Source organism: Adelges cooleyi, unplaced genomic scaffold (genome assembly GCF_023614345.1).
Source record: "Adelges cooleyi isolate 19-005CV unplaced genomic scaffold, UGA_ACOO_1.1 ACOO_flye_CR_arks_rails_tigmint_CR_PRNA_108, whole genome shotgun sequence".
Taxonomy (NCBI): Eukaryota; Metazoa; Arthropoda; class Insecta; order Hemiptera; family Adelgidae; genus Adelges; species Adelges cooleyi.
In genome coordinates, this window is record NW_026095761.1 from 6,494,572 (window position 1) to 6,514,621 (window position 20,050).

General features: G+C 37.9%; 1 protein-coding gene across 2 annotated transcripts in view; it reads left to right on the forward strand.

The window, feature by feature from the left end:
- The window catches only part of LOC126842267 (protein Shroom-like), a 123,346-nt gene extending 103,425 nt beyond the window's left edge, over window positions 1-19,921 (forward strand). The window contains exons 11-16 of one of the 2 annotated variants that reach the window (XM_050579153.1): window positions 15,197-15,345; window positions 15,770-16,603; window positions 17,230-17,353; window positions 18,287-18,425; window positions 18,703-18,969; window positions 19,077-19,921. In XM_050579153.1, coding sequence (XP_050435110.1) covers window positions 15,197-15,345; window positions 15,770-16,603; window positions 17,230-17,353; window positions 18,287-18,425; window positions 18,703-18,969; window positions 19,077-19,331 — 1,768 coding nt within the window. In that variant the 3' untranslated portion in view covers window positions 19,332-19,921. The remainder of the gene's footprint in view (window positions 1-15,196; window positions 15,346-15,769; window positions 16,604-17,229; window positions 17,354-18,286; window positions 18,426-18,702; window positions 18,970-19,076) is intronic. The other variant, XM_050579159.1, reaches the window with a different exon arrangement.
- The last annotated feature ends 129 nt before the right edge of the window (window positions 19,922-20,050 follow it).

Below are 20,050 nucleotides of genomic sequence, written 5' to 3' on the forward strand. Positions count from 1 at the left end.
CAATGCATAGATTGCATACTCGAAGATTACAGGGAAAACTGTGAGACAAGTGTGTTTTTACCGTTTTCCACTGGATTTTGCCGCGTAATCGTTTGTAGAGGAAATATATAGCACATATTGCTGTTAACTGTTAAGCCTTTCTATGTCAAATTTCTCAAATTTTCAACAGTTTTGACGATCTGTAATATCTTTTGCAATATGTTGAAATTTTGCATCATTTGACATGAGAATAAATCAATTTAACGGAGGATTTAATATAATAATTATAGTCTCGATACATAAAGCGTTACATCTGAAAGTTAAAATTAAAAAACTAAGCCAGTCGAGTACTCTAAATATGTGTGTGTGTGACGTATCGATAGGTACCACAATATTACACTGTTATAATATGGCTGTCGGTCGGGTGAAAGTGTCGAAACTCGTATCTCGAACTATGATGTATTGACCTGTGTTGCAGGCTAAGTATTTCTAATAACAAATAAAAAATGCGCGCCCGGCCGAGTGTAACGCGACGAGGACGAACCTGACCGCCAATCTTCTTTTACTATACACTTGTGCAGCGGAGCAGATGATTTTGGAATTCAGTTCGATCGTTATTTTCAAGCCGACCAAACTGTCTTGGCTATAAGTATACTCTTTAAAAAAAGACCCGTGTTTATTATAAACTTGGTCGATTCCAATACGGTCCAGACAAGCAGCGGATACGTCGCGATAACAGTAAACGTTAGTATTGTACACTTGTCTAGTTTCGAACAAGATTCTGATAAAATCAGGTTCCTACAGGTCGTAGGAGACATCATGATATTATTTTTCGTCAGATGTAATTGTGCATTTGGTTTAAACAGTAAAAAAAAAACCGACCTACGCAGGACTATAAAAAAAATTCTAACATAATGCAAATCACAAAAAAAAAACCGTTGTTCACAGATTGAGCGAGGTAGACTCGACTCATAATAATATCATTATGGAAGCTCTACTGGTTGTATGAGCAACGGGTTACTTCTCTCATGGCGCAGAGTATACATAGAGAAGGTTTCGTTTTTTATATCTACGCTATGACAAACGCCATCGTATCTTGCACGAATGTTCATCAAGTTATACGCGTCGCTAATGCTACTTTTTAATTTTCATCAGCATATTGTCGTTAAAAAGATTGTGCAAAATTCTGTCAAGCTCCGATTGCATTTTACGTTTTTTCCAGTAGCCCGCCTCGTATCTAGTTTTAGTGGTCTGGTGTATGATAAATAATGTACAATGGTTTGTGGCCGGTTACTTATGTCGAACAACGTTAATTTGAATATAGTTACACCCGTCGTATACCCAATTGAAGTTCCCATTAATTGCTTTTACAACGAACGCCGCCGGTCTATTATTTTCATGTTAATTTCGTCTATTGTTTCTAATGAGCAGACCAGAGTCTCGGTTCGTCCTCCAAAGACACTTGAAACGGAATACACGTATCTCCACGGTGTTCGAACATACTTACACTGTGTGTCCTATTAATATTACACTTATCCGTGACGTATGGTGAAGCAACCGGTCGGTTCCAGGAAAATAGTATAATAATATAATTGACGGTCGCTATGTATGTGTTTTAAATTCTTCTTTTTCTTCTTTGCGGTGGATGTCGGGCGGCCGGGGGTAAGTTTTTAACCGTGCTTACTACCAGTTAACTTGGTTATTATTGTTGTTGTTATTTAGGTTTACCACGGAAAAAATATACAAGTCTGAATTACTAGTTTGGAAAACGGTTAGTTGGTTTAACTGTACGTTTAGTTGGCCTACGCCTAACTAGTTATTCAGTTATTCCAGCTATACATTTTAATGTGTCCCTATTTTAACTGTGTACTTAATATATACATTCCACCGCGCAACCATCGTGGCGGTTAAATCTCGGCCGTCAAGACGTGACGTGAGCCTTCTTAGACCCGATATTATTGTCCCCACCGACCATAATCGTCCCGTGACAAAACTGTAGGAAACGCTGCGAAACTACGCGGTTTCAGACCCGGTTGCCGCATTTTTATGAGTTCCCATTAACATATATTACCGTATTATCATCGTCGTTGTTGCCGCTATTATTGCTGCTATATATTATTATTATATCGTACCCGGTCTGTGTACGATATGTAAACCCGTGTGTGTTCGATAGGAACGCGCGTTACACGGCGGGGGCGCCCGTAACCTGTGTGGGGCGGACGACATGAGGGCTCTAGTGTTTCATACATTATTCAGAGGCAATATGAAATAATGTAAAATTCATAGGGAGCAAATACCAGGCAGTACGAATGTGATGTAAACTCTATTACGTCGAATATCATTGTAGCTGTTAGTCTACGTTAAAGAATATCCAAGTCGGTACGCGCAAACTCGTTGACGATTATAGATGTTTTTTTTTTTTTATAAATTATAGCTGTCTTAAAAAATATACATATTTCAAATACGAGAAAGACGGAGGTTAGGATCTTGCCACTTAACCGGAGTGACATGTTGTTTTTTTTAATAGTTTACCAACTACCATCGGAGGGAGGTGAATAGGTTGAATATTCGTTGCCGTGAAAATATATACATTACTCGAAATGTATATTATTATTATTTTTTTATTATTTAGATGATGCGCAATACATGTTTTTAAATTTACATTGTATTGTTGAATCGTAAATCAGTGTAATCAATATTAAAATAAACATAAAAAGTGTAAATCCAGTATTTATAAATATCAACGTGCATATTGATGAAAAATATGTAAAAATATCAGATTACTGTAGCTATTTATATTTTTAGTTTTATTTTTATTTTTATACTTTATTGAATCGTGGGAAATGTTTAAAATTATTTTTCAAAAGTAGGTATTTCAACTGGTCGGTACTGAACATTTAGTATAATTTAATGTGTTGAGTAGCGAAAACCATGTATAATATTTTAATATGGGCTATCTCGGCAGGCCCCCGTCTACCAAGTCTATAATATTACAAAGTTTACGTGTGTACAACCGAGTAGTAATATAATATGTGTCGATTGATCACAAAAAGTAAATTAAAGGTTTGAAACGATAAGTCATAACGACAAGAATAGTATTTAAAAACGTCAAAAACAACCTTCAACTTTTGGCAAAAATATGAAATCTCTATAGTCTTCTTCTTTACTTGCGGATGATGTATGACCGTTAAAACCGGCTGCCGAACACAACAACAACGGTGACATTTCATTCGTTTTTTTTTTTAAAGGTTAACCGGCCTCGTGCCCGCTTTCGTCTTTTGATTACCCAATATGCGTTTCAGTCGACAAAAAAAAAAAGCGCATGTAAACATGATGTCTGCCGCGGCGGCTTATAAGAACACAGTTTTATCACAACACTGTGTGTGTTATGTAAACTAGTGAAAATTTGCGTTTTTCAAGAGTTCATAAGTCCAAGTAAAAAAAAAAAAAACGGCAAATTCTGTTTTTTAATTTTTTTCGTTAAAAACCCGTTTTGCTTTTAAATTTTGCGTTCGTTATGACCGCTTGTACGATTTAATATAATAATAATAATAATAATGTATTTTGATAGTCCTCCCCCACCCAACAGTCGTCGGCGTGGCCGTCGTGTACTGCAGTCGCTCTTACTTTTTTTGTCGCTTAAACTTTCTAAGTTTATGATAGAACAGCGCCTCGTTCGTACCGCGGTTATCTATAGATAACCGTGGTTCGTACCAAGGACGTTTCTTCGGGTCCTGAAATAGGGGTTCGTCGAGTGATATATTTTTTTAGTCCCGAAACGCCGTATGTAGATTTTCTATGCGAATTTACTTTATATACACACGCGCAGACGTTAAAATATTGCCACGATATGAGGCAGCGAGGAGTATGATGATGGCTTGGAAACCGAAACGCAGCAAATTGTCGTTGATAACTTGCCGTGAACGGTCAATCGGTCGATTTGTTATTTTCACCAGACTCTTCCTTAGCCGCCGTTACACGTTGGACCGATATTATTATTAGTACATTTTATAATTATAATTGCCTATCGAGTACGGACGTGTAGTACGGTGGAAAGTAAAAACTGTAGCAAACGAAGAAATCGATTATTTACATACGTCATCGTGTACACTTGCGTTACGGACAGTGCTCGTGTCGCTTTCCAGACGGCCCTCGGGCTCGGTTTTGTGTAGAAACGGCTCTGGACGGCTTTGATATTGCATACAGTAAAGCGGTTAATACCAGCAAGACCCAGCAGACTTCTTATATAGTGTTCGTTTCTGGCGATACTCTTATCTTGGGCATCTACAGGAAGATACCGCAATGTTATGAATCCCAAAAGCCTAATTTTCTGTTTGTATTCTAATAAATTACCGATTTTATTTTGCGGGTATAGAAACTGGACTGCGATTATGACTGATCAAGGCTTTAGTCGTCTAACATACACTATAGCAGTCAAAAACACATACCTAGTTACCGTTAATTCTACCTAAACATTAACACGGTTACTGCGTCCCGGGATCACGCAACCGCTTTTTATGTTATACTTACAGCCTTCGCGCGGAAAATCCGCATTGAATGAATTTACATACTAGTTCTTTATACGGTTTTTGATTTTAACATAAGCGTTCGGTACTTTGTTAACGAGGCGAATACGGAAATGCGGCGTTTCTTCTTTTTATTAACATTTTTTTTTTTTTAATGTGAACTATCGATTAGGGCGGAGTCGTAAAGCCGGTACACGGACAGAACCGGCCGGATATTCGTGTCCTCCAAATGTGTATTATGTGTGTATATATTATGCGTGTTTAAGGTTGCCCTCACTGGCGTTGCCAAGGCTTTCACTGGTGCGGACGACCGGAAAACGCGCGTGGAAAACCCGCCCCGGCCGACACATGTATACAAAGTGGCCAATCCGTTCGGCTTTCTATTTGTTGTTGCCAGGAAAACACATGTAATACTATTAATGGCTACGGCGAAAGGCCTAAGAACAACCGGAAGACATGTGCTAATCCCGTGGGTATTCTGTTCGGTCGATAAATTGCAAAACTTAAACAAGGCGTCAATAGATCACAATACGATATTTTTTTTTATTATGTTCTCACTGCGGTTTGATTGACGATTGTTGTTGTTGGTCGGGGGGGCTTTGTTAGAACGCGGTGCATATAATATAGTAGAAATCATTGTTGCCGGAGCTTGTGTGTGCCGCTGAGTGTATTGGCTAATTATTACTAGTGATGATCGACCGTATTGAAAAGTGCGCTGTGAAAATCGAAAAACGACTAATGTGTGTATACCGTCTCTCGCTCGGTGTTTAATTGCTTCCATGTCGCAGTAAACCTATATCTATATAATATATAGATAGATACAAACAACAATATAATATAGTAGTATATGGGGGAACCCATCGCCTTTCCGGTAGTAGCGTCCGACAGTGACAGCTGGCTGATTAAACGGATATGTTTTTGTTTCACTCTTCGCAACCGTAACTCGCCCTCGGGGCACCCGGCTGTCTCTGATGATAGAGTTGTAAGGATTAAAAAAAAAATACAAACCACACAATATCAATAGAAAGGTATATTTTACTTCTTTCGCTGCCACGGCGTAAACGGCATGGACGGCTGTTTGATAATAATAATAATTATATTAAATGTTTTTCATCGGCTATGGATGATACGGGCTCTAACCGCCAAGGTCGGCTTATATTCACGCACGTAGGAACCGCATCAGAGGTCGTTTACCACCGCCGTAATGAATTTTATTAATTATTTTAAATTAACTTGGATGGAAAAACTTGCCGTCTCTAGAACCTTTGTTTCGACGTACAGACAATTAATATTAATAATAATAGTAATAATATAATTATCGCGATGAGGGTTCCCCTAAACACGCACAGAAATGAACCTAAGTGAGGCTCGCAGGAAGTCGTATATCGTGTAGTTTACACCGTATAGTAGTATACAGAGTGATTCTGACTTACTCGGCAATATTAAAAAAATAAAGTTCTTAAGAATTTCCAAATAGTTACAAAATTACCATCTGAAAGTTAGTCCGAAAATGCTTTTTTTTTGTGTAATTTTTTACAAAGCCATCCAGCTTTTGCTTATGACAATGTATGATATTGTTTGTATTTTCACAAGCAATTGTTTTTTAACGTACAGAGGAATAGGGAACGCCCTGTATGTACGGCGTTTTATTTATTTTTTCTGTTTTAAAGACAATGATACGCGTTTCCTAATCCCCTCCCCTCTAGGGGTGTAACCCGTAGAGCGTGGTGAACTAGATCAAGGCTATCGTTATATTATAATTATCCGTAGGTTGCGTAACGGCAGCGCAGAAAAGTGGAGACGAAACTTTTCAGCGATGACAGCAAGATTGAACAATGAGTGTTATTATTACCATTACGGTTATCATCCGGTAGTTTATATTTATAATTTCGAAGGACCTATAACCGGTGGTCAGTCGTGACGGTTAAGCGAAGGAGGACCCGTCACACCTGCCATGGTGTCACTCGGGCGCACTTGTATACTGTTTTTGTTAGTCCTTAAAAAAAAGGTTAATCTCCATGCGTGTCAATAAAAAACCCTGCGCAACGTTCTGAGTTTGCTATGCTTTTTTAATATACCTCAACAGCTGTAAGACACACCGGCCCACTGAAGTCAGCCCTGTTGCTCGACAACTCGCAGACCGACCTCGTTATAACTAGTCTAGTAAAAACCTATTACAAATATTATATTATGTTGATCTTAAAACTAGAAACCGCATCCGTTCGACACGAGTTTTGTAACTTCAAGAACTCGCTTTTATTGTTAATATTATTGTCATGTATTTTTTCGCCATAAAATTATGATCAACAATGTTCACTGAGGCATGACGTTTTTCTGGGCTGTAAAATCCGGTAGCGTTTGGTCATAAAAAAAAACAAATTTTATTTTTACACCGTACCTATTATACTCGTACATGTAATGTGTATAGCTGATATTGTATAGATTGATCTCTGCCATCGCAATTTTTTATTTAAATTCACCTCGACGTCGAAGGACGTTGCTTTACCCGTTGCCGGCGAAACACAACACTCTTGACAATACACCGTATCATTGTGTGGCGTACCGGCGTTAATCGTGTTTGTTTTGTGATATTTATTTATTTTTCCTAAAAATATAGTTTTCATATTTTTTTTTAAACGATATTATTGCTCTCTCGCTCGACTTTGTTGTTGTTATTGTAGTGTTTTCATTGAAAATTAAAGAACAAAAAAACAACATTAAAGTGTTAGATTATGTTTTGTGCGTACACAATCTAAACATGGCAACTCCTCTTGGCAGCATCGTATGCAGAGCCATCTTAGGTTATGCAGGGGCCCTTGGGCACACAAAGTTTGGAAGCCCTTTAAGAAAATAAAAAATATGAAAAATTGTATTTTTTGGGGCCGCCATCAGGCCGAGGGCCATGTGCTCGTGCCCCTTGTGTCCTCAGGGTAAAGATGAAACTGACCTCAGGTTCTGTGATAATTGTACTGAAAAATTAAAATGCAAATGGTCCGAGCTATTAAAAAAAAAAAGTAATTAACATTAATTATTATTTAAAACAAAAAATCTTGATCGCCTTATCGATGGACTCCTCTAAACCGGAGTATGTGTTTTGTATTTGCCTCAGCGCCCGTATAAACGGTGAACATGGATGTACTTGCAATTGTATGTGGAAAATACAAACCACAGAATTTTCGTTACCGACAGCATTTTTATATGATAAACGGCAAAATACGGCCAAGCAAGGGAGTGTCTGTAAAAAAACAAAATAAATACATTCCGTTTGGGCCATAACAACAGGGAACGCTACTATTCTTTCGTGACGTCACATGTGCTCGTGTATTGTGCACCATACAAAGTCATTTATTTTTTTTTACGCGTTAATAATATTTTGTCATCCATCTTATTTGTCTCTATTTTGTCACACAGCGATTGTGTTTGACGAGTGCGCATACCACACGGCGACAGTTCAATTCAGTTTTTTTGTATTTTTTTTTTTCTGTCGTCAGGACAGAATGTTATCACCGTTGGTTGCTGCAGGACGACACCACGGTAAAATACATTGTTATCGCCACACGTGCTTTTGTTTAGCCACGTTTTATGACATAAAATAATTTGTGTAATAATAATAATCGCCATATTTGCAATTGCCTAATAATAGTGTGTATCCAGTGACTAATAATAATTATATTATCATATGGCACACTTGTTGTTAAAACTGATTTATGCGCTGACGGCTGGTAACCGCATCAAAATCTTGAATATAATTATTTATACTTGGATTTTTTGTCCGTACAGCCCACCGCACAGTAATGTATACTCTAATTATTTATTTACCGTTTTGGCCTATTCACGAGCACGACGGTCATTACTTCAAAACCGTCTGTCGCGTTAAATACTGTTGTGTGGATCGGCCGGAACTCACGGTTTTTTTTTTACCATTATCCGAATTTCACGACTATACGAAATGCCGTTTGGCTGGCATCCATTTTATCTATATATATATTTATGTAGAGGTACCGTTACAGTGCGATTATTACTTATATTCTATACTTCTTACCGCATTATTATTTCGTTCAAATACAACAATAACGAAGACGACAATATTGTATGTATATATATATAATGTGAGAAACACAATCCAATAGAGAAAAGTACCTATATACGTTTTGGTCGAGGGTCTTTGAACTAAATCCCAATACCCACGCGCGAGTAGAAAAAGATTGTCACGATTGCTGTCGTTTTTGGCTCGAGCTGAAAAATCGTTACCAATCCATCACTAAAGAACACCTCGACTGTTCATTATCGTAGCGGTGAACTTGGCCAATTAACAGCAGCGACTGTGTATAGTACCTAATAGGAGGAAACGGCCGGTAAAAATAATGGAATTCCAAACAGGATGTGTTTTTTTTTCTTTCCAAGGACTTACGTGTACGTGCGATCGTCGATTATTGTTTTTTTTTTTTATATTTTCCCATTTTTTTTTTACACCTTTACCACACTTCCCTTCCCAGTCCTGCGATCCTTGAACCTTTGCGCGGGTGCTATATTACACTAACCCCGGCTTAACGTTTCCCGACCGCTCTTGTTAACCCGATTAACATCTAGTGCCCAATAAGTATATAATATTATATTATGCATAATGTCACCCTCCGGACGTTTTGTCGTGTCTTCATCGCTATAGGCGAAACCTTAGTACCCTTTTTTTTTTTTTTTTTCCACTCGAAGCCGTGTGTTGTTCGTGAGCTCGATGGAAACCGTACATAAACGACGCAATACTCGCCGAAGAGGAGGTGTTGATTAAGTCTGCGGTGCGCGGTGCAACTTTATGTGCACAGGCGAACAGCTGCGGTCCGCGTTTTGACAGTCGCGAAAACATGGTGGCACTCGCTTGTTCCGAATTGTTGTACGTTCGCGTTGTAGGTAAAACGATATAAAAATACACTCGTGTAACAACAGTAACACAGTAATAATCGTCGTGGCGGTTTTCAAGTAATATGCGCAAACGGGCCGTCAAGTCGTTTCTGTTAGTCCGTTACTTGAACGCGCTGTCGTCGAGCCTGAGGAAGTTCAACGATGAGTTTTCGAAATACATGTACGTACCAGTAGCAAACATAGGTTAGGTGTTTGTCATGTGCTTATTTATGAAGGGGGCCGTTTAGATTTTTTTTCTTCAAAAGGGTTTGCCCGCAAATCCGCCCCTGGTACCACCTAAAAGCTGTTGTTCAATGATTAAACATTTATCAGCGTGGCCAAAAGTGAGCCGATTGATTTTTTTTTCTATCAAACGACTACTTGACTCGAGAGCAAATCGACTACAACTTTTGGAGAGTTTCTGTAGTGTTTGTTGGCTACTGAAAGCGTTTTTAGTCCATCTACCATGTTGCTTTATCGCGCACACTATACTATACTGTATTATGCTATAAAAACCTCCCGTGGACGCGGGAACGAAAAAAATAAAATTGAAACGTCAGCGCGGTGTGTGTCGTGTGTTGGGCGCAATGATACTGTGTGTAATGTGTATGTATGTGTGTATGTGTTTGTACACACGCAGTATTATAATGTGTGTTTGCCACATTCTTTTGCCGAGCCGACCGTGTAAACAGCAGTGGTAAAAAACCAGAGAAGATCCTCTCCCACAACACACACACACATACGCGCGCCCGTGGTGTATAGGATAAATATAATATATTATTTTTACGCCTTTCCTCGAGAGAGGTATTCTGTCTATAGTTTTTTTTACCACAGCGAAAACGTATGGAGCGTGTGTATTATGTGTGTGTGTACCATGACAGTGGGAACTCGGATCGTTTGACGTTGTTTTATACCATTATTTTTCGGTCTTGAAAACGGCTTGGAACGATTTTCCTCTGCGACGGCCGTGGGTGGGTAGGAGAGGCCCAGCGATTGCAGATGTATAAAAAGAGAATATCTACACTCGTTTTTGTGTGTAAACCGATTTTACTTTCACGTTGATTACAGGGCAGCACAGCCAGCGTGTGTAGGGTATCCTGTGCGGCGTATAGGGCTATGTGTTAATCGTCCTTGCTGCTTAGGCACCACCTCTTTCAAGGACGACCGTGCGAGCACATACATAATAATAATAATATTATACATCTCGATGGTCGTTTAGGCATAATATACTTTTCCTTGTATGCGTTCATGCATGTGTGTGTGTTCACAACGCTCACAACGCAACGATAATTATTTATTATGTTACAAATATTTTAACCTAACCAGCCGGTTAATTGGGTTTCGCAAATAGTAAGAAGGAATAATAAGTAAAATAAAAATTACAGAAATCCCATCGGTCGCCATTACGTAATAACGCGCAGATTATGGTTGAAAAAGAAAACCAGTCGGATGACATTTATTTTAGCAAACGCGCATCAATAATAATATAAAAATATAATAAAATACCTACCTAAAGAGAGATAGCTCGAGGATAACAATAATTATTATTATTGCTATTTTTTTTTTGTCGCCGAGAAGAAGAGCCCCCCCCCCTCGCCGGTTCGGTAATAGTTAATACACAATAATAATAATAATAGCAATATAACTCTCTCCAGCGTTGTTGTTTTGGCCGTGAACACACAACAACCGCGTGCATACGAAAAACCGGTAGAGGAACTTTTGCTTTCTATATAAACGCCATGTGTGTGTATTATTGTGTTTGATTAATCTTCACCCAGTGCGTTGTAACAGGGCCGGGGGCCGTGAAAACGACTTTGCACTCAGTAACAGTAATAGTAGTAGTAGTTGTATCGGCGCTGTAGTAGTAAATGTAAATGAATAAGTACCCAAGTATATACGCGGTTGTACTATCTCGCGTCTGGAAAGGATGTGTATTTTTATATATATATAGTATTACCGATTTTAATTGCTAGGTGATAACGGACATTACCTATACGTCAAGAAAGGTTAACGTTATGTGTTTATAAATGTACTTTCACGGTTTTGAACCCGTGGCTTTTCGTGGCGCGGTAGATATCTTGCGGTTTATTTTTTATTTCATTGTCAACAATTATTCCTCCACGCCATCGCTGCCGAATTCCATTTATTTATTCTTCTGGGCTGTGGAGAAGAAGCGGCCGTGTCGAGGTCTTGTAAAATGGACCGATGCACACGCGTAACAGTAAGAAGCCGGTGTAATTGCTCTAGTAAACCGCCGAAGTCGATTTAGAATTTATTATTAAAATAATATTATTATACATACTTGTGTGTTACAATAGCTCAGCTCGATTGTTAACGGGAGACATATATTATAACAACTATTATTATACGAAGCGTCGGCCGCGATTACGTTTTACGCGCTCTTGTTTTACTTTTATACCGGGTAATCGCTTTCAACGACCCGGAAAATAATATTACAACTTTGCAGTTTTTCTTTTTGATATTTATACGTTCCCATTTTGAGTTTCAAAAGTCAATAGTGCTTTGAAAAATTGTAAATATTATGTAATTCTACATTGACGTACAATAACGTTGATGGCTTTCAACGAGGAAAACTATTAAGTTGTCAAAGAATCTGTTGTTTCCTTACTGGACTTCTACTGTAATCTAGTTGTATGTACAATAATCTCCTTGGCCTTAAACTAGCGGTATACGGATACGCTCGGCTCGTCTTAATGTGTTAATTTGAGTTTATTTCAAACGTCACCCAATAATATACTCGTATAATATGTAAATGCTAAGAAAAAAAAAGCAAATATAATTTTCTTCGATGATTCAGAACGCACCATTTGTTCGAAAATTGTATTGGGTCTTTATAGTTGGCTGTGAACACATCTTGACTTTTGAATAATCGTTTTTATAAAAATAATACTTAATTTAAAAAACCCTTAAAGCGTTAATGTCTATCTAAGTACGCACACTAGACTTTAAATTTATCGAAATTATAAATATTATGACACAGTTATTATTTTTTTATGAAGCGCCAACCTAATATTTTACTCAAATGTTATGTATAGTTCAAAATAAAATATCAATATGATACTTAACAGTTAATACTATATTTTCTGAATTTCACTTTAGTTTTTTACAATATAACCAAATGTACAATATTTCTAAAAATAAAATATCTATTTAAAAATTAAATTACACGCTATGCGTGGCTAATGTAGCATTTATGGTGTTAAGCCAGGTTCCAACGTTTTCGCTTTTTATAGCCGAAAATTTGTTTTATATTTATACCGAAATTCCCATTCTCCGTACTATTTCTAAATCAATAATTGTCTCTATTCACCTTTCAATGTAACACAAAATTGACGACCATTTTGTAAAATCTATTTAGTATTATATTATGTTAAATATCTAATACACAACTAATAATAATAGTGTTTGAATATAAGTTATAACATTATAGTGGTGTAGACGTAGGAAGATTCGTCATTGTGTGATTAGTATTTTCACCCGTGTTAATTTTTATCAGTGTCCCCGGGGCCTGCCAAAAGTCAAAACAACGTTTGTGTAATTTCAAACTTTACAAATATTTTCGGTTATACTTATCCACATTGTTAAGCAGAGCTAATCATTGTCGCGGTGATGGGGTCAGCTATTAACCGGACTAAATTATTACAATATCTTATCTACCAAATCGATCGAATAATATCACAATAATAGTAATAACAACAATATTCTATTATTATGATAATTATAATTATTCCTGTGGCCCAAGGTGTCAACGCGTTTATCTCCCAGCTTGTAACCGTTGTGAAATCCGTAACAATTTGTTGTTTAACGTTGTTTGAGGTTAAACGTGTCACGATAAATCTAGTCTCAAATCGCTTAAAGCGGCTCGTTCGGTCAAAAAAAAAAGTACTGCCCCGTCACTTAGTGTGTGTGTAACAGAGATTTGACCTGTCTGCCTTATATTTATTGTATTTTACTAGTTGGTCGGTATAACGTTCTGATATGAACCGGAATATTCCTTGTGAAATCCAATCAAGCTCGGCACACGACTTTGAGCGTACGTCTCTCCCTTCAGTTGGAAACCAAAAATCTGTTTTGGGTACGCTATTGCTTGACGGGGGAACGGTTTTGTAACATTTTGTTCTTAAAACCCAGTTGTAGTCGTTTTCAAAATCGATCGCGGCGGTAATTAAGTCTAAAAACAACAACTCCGTTACACCCACCCACTAGCCGTAATTGACGTGGTACAATTAAAAAAAACCCACATGAGATATGAAGCTATATAGCGCGACTAGCCCGTATGCGATTGTATTGTTGTAGTTGGGTAATTTTGCGATGTAGCTGTTCTCGATAGCAGTTTTCGTGTACCGTTTCTGACAACGCAACATGGTATATAATAATTATTATGATTACTACCTATTAACTAACGTTGCGCGGTAATCATAGTATAGAATTCAGGCCTTAGTTTTGTAAAAGCAGTTTGTGGTTTATAAATTATACCGTTGACCGAACAGCAGCGAACCATCGAGAACTGACCCCTAACCGGCGGACTCTGCTCTTGTCTTTTTCTTTGGTCAATATCTCGAAGTAATTGGTTTTGTAACACAAGCGTTAATGTTATGTGATCCTAATAGGTTTATTATATTATATTTGACTGAAATTATTTTTTTAACAAAAATAAATTTCAAATTTAGGCTTTGATTACCTCATAAACCAAAAGGTAACAGTATCGAAACCTAGAGCTAATAATCCAATTTAAATTTTAAAAACCATGTTGGGCTATAATATAACATAAGCGAATGCATATGGACGTTTTTACTATGCTACTGAACTGGCAAATAAACCGCCGAACAATTTATGTCCTCTGCATACAGTGTGAGGCTTTTTACTTTTACAATATACTATATTCGTTCATTATGGCTTATCGTATGTGCATTATGGGTGACATTATGACCGGACGATAACGTTGCGTTTCCGCAGAGACCTTCTCATTTGTCGTTGGGGCATTATTAACGTTGGATCGGCGTCGTTAATTAACACAATAGGCGACTAAAAGTATAATTGGGGTGAAGGAAACAAAAATAGGCGAAATTGTCGGTTCTCTTCGAATAACAAATATTACTTATGCTAATTTAATTTCTTTTTTTCTGCGTGAAAACTAAACAGACAGGGGGATTACGCTAATTGCGTTGCTTGTGTCCGTCGCACCGAAAACATGTTTCACGGCTTTTGTTACGAATAATATATACCTACACCGACACAAAGCCGTGTCGACGTCGCTAAATCAGTCCGAACGTGACAAACGATCACAATACGAAGACGCGAACCTATTGCTGTTCTTATTAATATTTACCATGTTATTATTGCTATTATTTTCAAACCGTTAAGCGTGTATGCGGTTTGCATTTGCCAGAGCAATAAATAAATAAAAAATGTAACCCCGTTTCGGTTGACCTGTACCAGCAGCAGCACTATCGATCTCGACCGCTATGCAAACATCATATTATTATTCATAAAACTAGAATACCTAATTGTAATAATGTACATTATACGAACGCCCGCATATGTTTCAAATACGCGTCGGCTGTCTGATGTTTGTTTTATTGCCGTCGGTGGATTTAAAATATATTTTTCTGTTCCCCTCGTTTTGTTTTGTAATGTCCGCAGCTGCCACCGCACGGTAGTATAGAGTAGCGTAAACGTTGGCGGCCCTGTTTTTGTTGATATTATGTTGCAATGTCGTTGGTTTCTGTAAAGCTGAACGGTTTAATAAAAGACGCGTCCCGTTTTGTCCGCAGGAGTCAATCGAAAGCTTCGTACTTGTCGGCGTACAAGAGAGAACCCAGAGAACGGGAAAAAGGACTGCCGAACTTCGAGGGAAGTTACAAGAGGACTGCGTCTCCCAACGGCGGTCGCGGAGACTCGGCGACTATCTTAGAACCTCAAGGTAAGCCAAGGGCAAATATATTATAGTTGGAGAAATTCAAATAATGAACTGGGTTTGCTAGTTATACTGATTTGGATTGAAACAAAATAGACAAATGGTGCTTGAGAGTGATCAAAGAAGAGTAAAGTGTTTATATAGAGGTATTACGTTTTATGTTTAGTCGTTTTATTTATGGCCCCAGTTACTTCTAAGCTATATTTTCGTCCAAATGCGAGGATTTGCAAAATAAGATTTAGGCCGAATGTCACCAACGAATTTAATTGCCAAAATTGATTGGTTAACGACTAACCGCGATTAAAATCGTTCGGTGAAACTTGTGAACAAGGTATTGAGGCGGGCAATGATAGGTAGAGTTAAGGAAGATAATTAAAAGATCCGATTGTACTTTTTGGTAGATTTTCGTTAACTTTAGACTTGTTTTTAGATGTGGAAAACGTGGCGCCCGCGGATTCTGACTGCAATAAATTGGATAGCAACGCTATGGTCGGCGGCGGTCGTCTGCCGACAGCAGCAGCAGCAGCAGCAACAGCAGCAGCGGTGGTAGTGGATACTAGTCAATCTCCTTTGGTAAAACCTACCGGCGACGTACCGACGGCTGCCCCGACGGTTTTATCCGAGAGACCTATTGTTGTTGAACAACAACAGCAACAACAACAACAGCAACAGCAACAACAACAACTATCTAAAACTTTGCCTCGAAACAACCCGACCAATGATTTCAAAAGGTCGTCGAGAACGCCCCGCACCCAGTCGGACCCGTCCAACATGCCCGGCAAGGATATGACGGTGGCCGCGTTCCCCATACCGCATTCCGAGTCCACGTTGAGCTTGCAAAAGCGATCGCAGTCCGACCTGTCGCAAGTGGGCTCCACCGAAAGCGGCTACAGCAGTCTCAGCCTGAACGCGCCCTCTCCTTCGCATTCGCCCACCCGGTTGTCGTCCAGTGACTTCGCCGCCGCCACCGTCAGGACCAACTGCTGCGTGGAGACCCAATGTGACCGCGACGAATCCCGGTCAGAGTGCACGTGGTACGACGAGCCCGCGAGGTCGCAGAGACGTCACCGGCCCGTCTCTAGGAGCTGTTCGTCAACCACCACCGTGTCGGACGCAGCGTCTCAGACGGACCTCAAGTCGTCTTCGGGCTCGAGCACTCCCGTGCCGGTCCGCAAGAAGTTGCCCGAGGAAATCGAATGCGAAGAACTGTCCAGGGATCTGATCAGCCATCTCTCACCGTCCGACAAACTCCACAACATACTCGGTAAGTCTCATTAGAAGGGCCGATTTGTGGCTTGTAGTTGACGAGTCAATTACAAGTCGTACATGTGATACAAGTTTAATTGCTTCCTCGAATAGTCTATTGATATGAACTTTTGATGAGAAGAATTGGGTGGGGAGGAAGGGTCTACTATACTTTAATACTTATAAGTTAGATCAGAAGTTGTAAAATCCAAATCGGGAAAAAAACGTTTAAGTATGTTTTTACATTAATGTTACTGATAGAGGTCGGGCGTTCTGCTTGCATTACTTAAGTAAAATGATTTCTGTACAGTTTAACTTTTAACATTCAGTAAAGTTTCAAGCACTTCTCTTAAATTTAATCAACTTTAAGAGGAGCATTAGTTACATTACTCGAGTGGAATCTAATAAAGTTATTTTAGGTCTTACGCTTTATGCAATCATAGGTTCATATCACAAGGTTAACCGCGTATCGAACTTGTTTCGGCTTTTGCTTGAAACTTGTTATATTCATGTAAACCGTTATTTCTTATGTTGTTTCCTCGCTAATCGTTTTCCTCGTTCGGGAAAGGAAAACACAAAGATAAAAAAGGTACTTTGCCAAACGCGCTCCACTGGTCTCATTAGTATTTCTCTTTGCTGTTGCAGCCCCTGGGCCGGACGTGAAACGATCCACCGACTACGTTTCATCCCTATTCCGCATGGATTTGATGCCCCGTTCCCGAGCTTCTATAGCCGAAAAACCCGACTGCAATGGTGATAACAGTGTTTGGTAAGTGTGTACAATGTAAATATCAAATACATTTGGCAGTTGCGCTAAGCCAACAACATAGTTGGTATTGTATATTGTTTACTCGACCTTGTACTGGAATGCTAAATTTACATTATTGACAAAATCACATTCGAACGGATCGCAATGTTTATGTAACATTGGCGTACTCTCACAATGTGTTTGCTCTTAAAATATTTTTATACCAACCTAAATCTAAGCGATTTTGCAATTAATATTCTTCTTCAATAGCAATGCGTATTACATGGTCAAAAATCAAAATTAACTACTTAATGTGCAAATTGAATGGTTATTTAAAATATAAAAAATTATATTGTGTATAATATATTAAGACCTAAAAAAATCATAATTCAGCAAAAAGTAACAAGTACAAGGTGAACCACTTCCATTTTTGCGCATTAGTACGTCATGTCAAGCGCGTTGAAATTACTTTTTTCATATTTTTTGTGACTACCTGATTTTTTTTTAATTAGAAAAAAAAAGTAATAAAGTAATATCGATGTACATATGATATGTCTATTTAATGTACTTACCAGATCCGGTTATGAATGTATTAAAGCGCACTCAATTGGAAAAAGCATATTATAATATAATATGTTTGATTCTATATATTGAATTTCATGACGTTGATTATTATCAGTCAGGATTAATTTAGTTCATCAAGGTTTTTACTGAGTAGCTCATTGAAAGACTTAGTCAACGCGGATTATGAGTAATTTTGAACAAAATACATTACTATGTTTAGCTTAATAAGTGGTACTTGAATTTATTGTATTCATGATAACGTTTTTGGAATGACAACTACTCTATGCCAGCCAATTAGTGAAGATTTGATATCATGATCATTTAGTTACTCATAGGATTTTTCTATATTATGTGTATCTGATAAATAAATATGTTAAATATTTTTTACAGTATTACAAACAATGGACTATCGCCTACTTCATCCTTTTATGCCACGTCCGAGCCGAAAGCTAAAGTCTTGAACCACTATAGACAAAGGCAGCAGCCAACGGTTGAATGTAATGGAATGGGCAATTTACAAAAGAAAAAGGTATAACACCGCTACCCCGTTATTAACAGGTTTACTGCCACAGATAAAAAATATGAGACTTGATATTATTGCTTTATGAGATCTAATAACCCTACACCATACTTTCTAGCAACAGGCTTTGTGGGGTTCATAAAAACCCATGTATGTTAAATTTATTTCTATAATAATTTAACACTTAAAAAAGTTACTGTAGGCAGTCCCCTGTTAATGAATATTAAATTTACATTTCAACCTGGTACTGAGTGGGTTTAACTGAACATTATCGTTTATTTTTTAGGCGGATTTGGTATCGAGGCTAGACCGAAAACTAAAGGTTCTCCGCGATGAACAGGTAGCCCTGACCGAAGAGTCGTCCGTGAATGAAGCGTTAGGCGTAGCAGTAGCAGACCGTGTTAAGTCGGTGGCAAAACTGCAGGAAGCCAACAAGTTTAGGACTCACGTGCAGGAAGTCGGGCACATTACCAGTCTGTTGCTTAGCCTGAGCGGCAGACTGGCTAGAGTAGAAAACGCTCTGCTCGAGCTGGACACCGACCATTCTGAAAAGGTAAAGATGATTACCTTACGATACGTTGAGCCTACGGTTTTATGTGTAACAAACGGCGGTGTTTTCGTTCTATTTGCAATACCTATTTTTATTTATTTATTTTCCAGAAGACGCTCGAAGAGAAGAAGTCGAAATTGACGTGCCAGCTTGAGGAAGCCAAGGAGCTGAAGGAGAACATCGACCGACGAGGCGACATAGTGTCCACCATACTGACCCGGTACCTAACGGCCGACGAGTACTCCGATTATGATCATTTCATAGCCATGAAAGCGAAATTGTTGATCGACGCCCGGGAGATATCGGACAAAATTCAGTTGGGCGAAGAGCAGTTACGCGCCCTCAAAGAAACGCTCGACGACTAAGCAGAAAATTCTATTTAATTAAAAACAAACATAATATAATATATATAAATAATAATAACAAATTACAAATTGTTGACTGAAAAAAGTTTATATAGTTATACCCCCCCCCCCAAGATCTCTAATTAAAAATGCTTCACGTCCACTTCTGTTCATTATAATAATATATATATTTATATTTATATATACTTATTTTACTGTGTTATATGCTTTCGAACAATGCTTAATATTCTGTAAATATTTTATTTAAAAATATTACTCATAAAAACATCATTATTATTACTATATTATTCTTCGTCGTATTTATTAATTTAAACATAACAAAAAAAAAAACCTTAGTTTATTTGTTAATATAAGCGCGTATGCATTACCATTAAATATGCAATGCGATTTAAAGAAAAATCAAATTTACGGTTTTCTGATTTTGGTGTCTAATGAGAAAATTTTACCCTTCATCTTGTGATATTTGCCTTTTAAAATTTTTATTAATACAAATATTAAAAAAAAAAAACCAAAAGTGAAATGAATTATTATTTGTACCTATGTCTTATTATTTCTCTCTGAAGAGATGATTTATGTTACTTTTAGTTATTATTTTTGGAAAAAAACCTTAATTTATCCCTTGTTATGCATTTATGTGTGTATATATTTTAGTAAAATGTATTATTAAATCTAACATGTTGTATTATAATATTAAAAGTCGTGTGTTGTACAGATTTTAA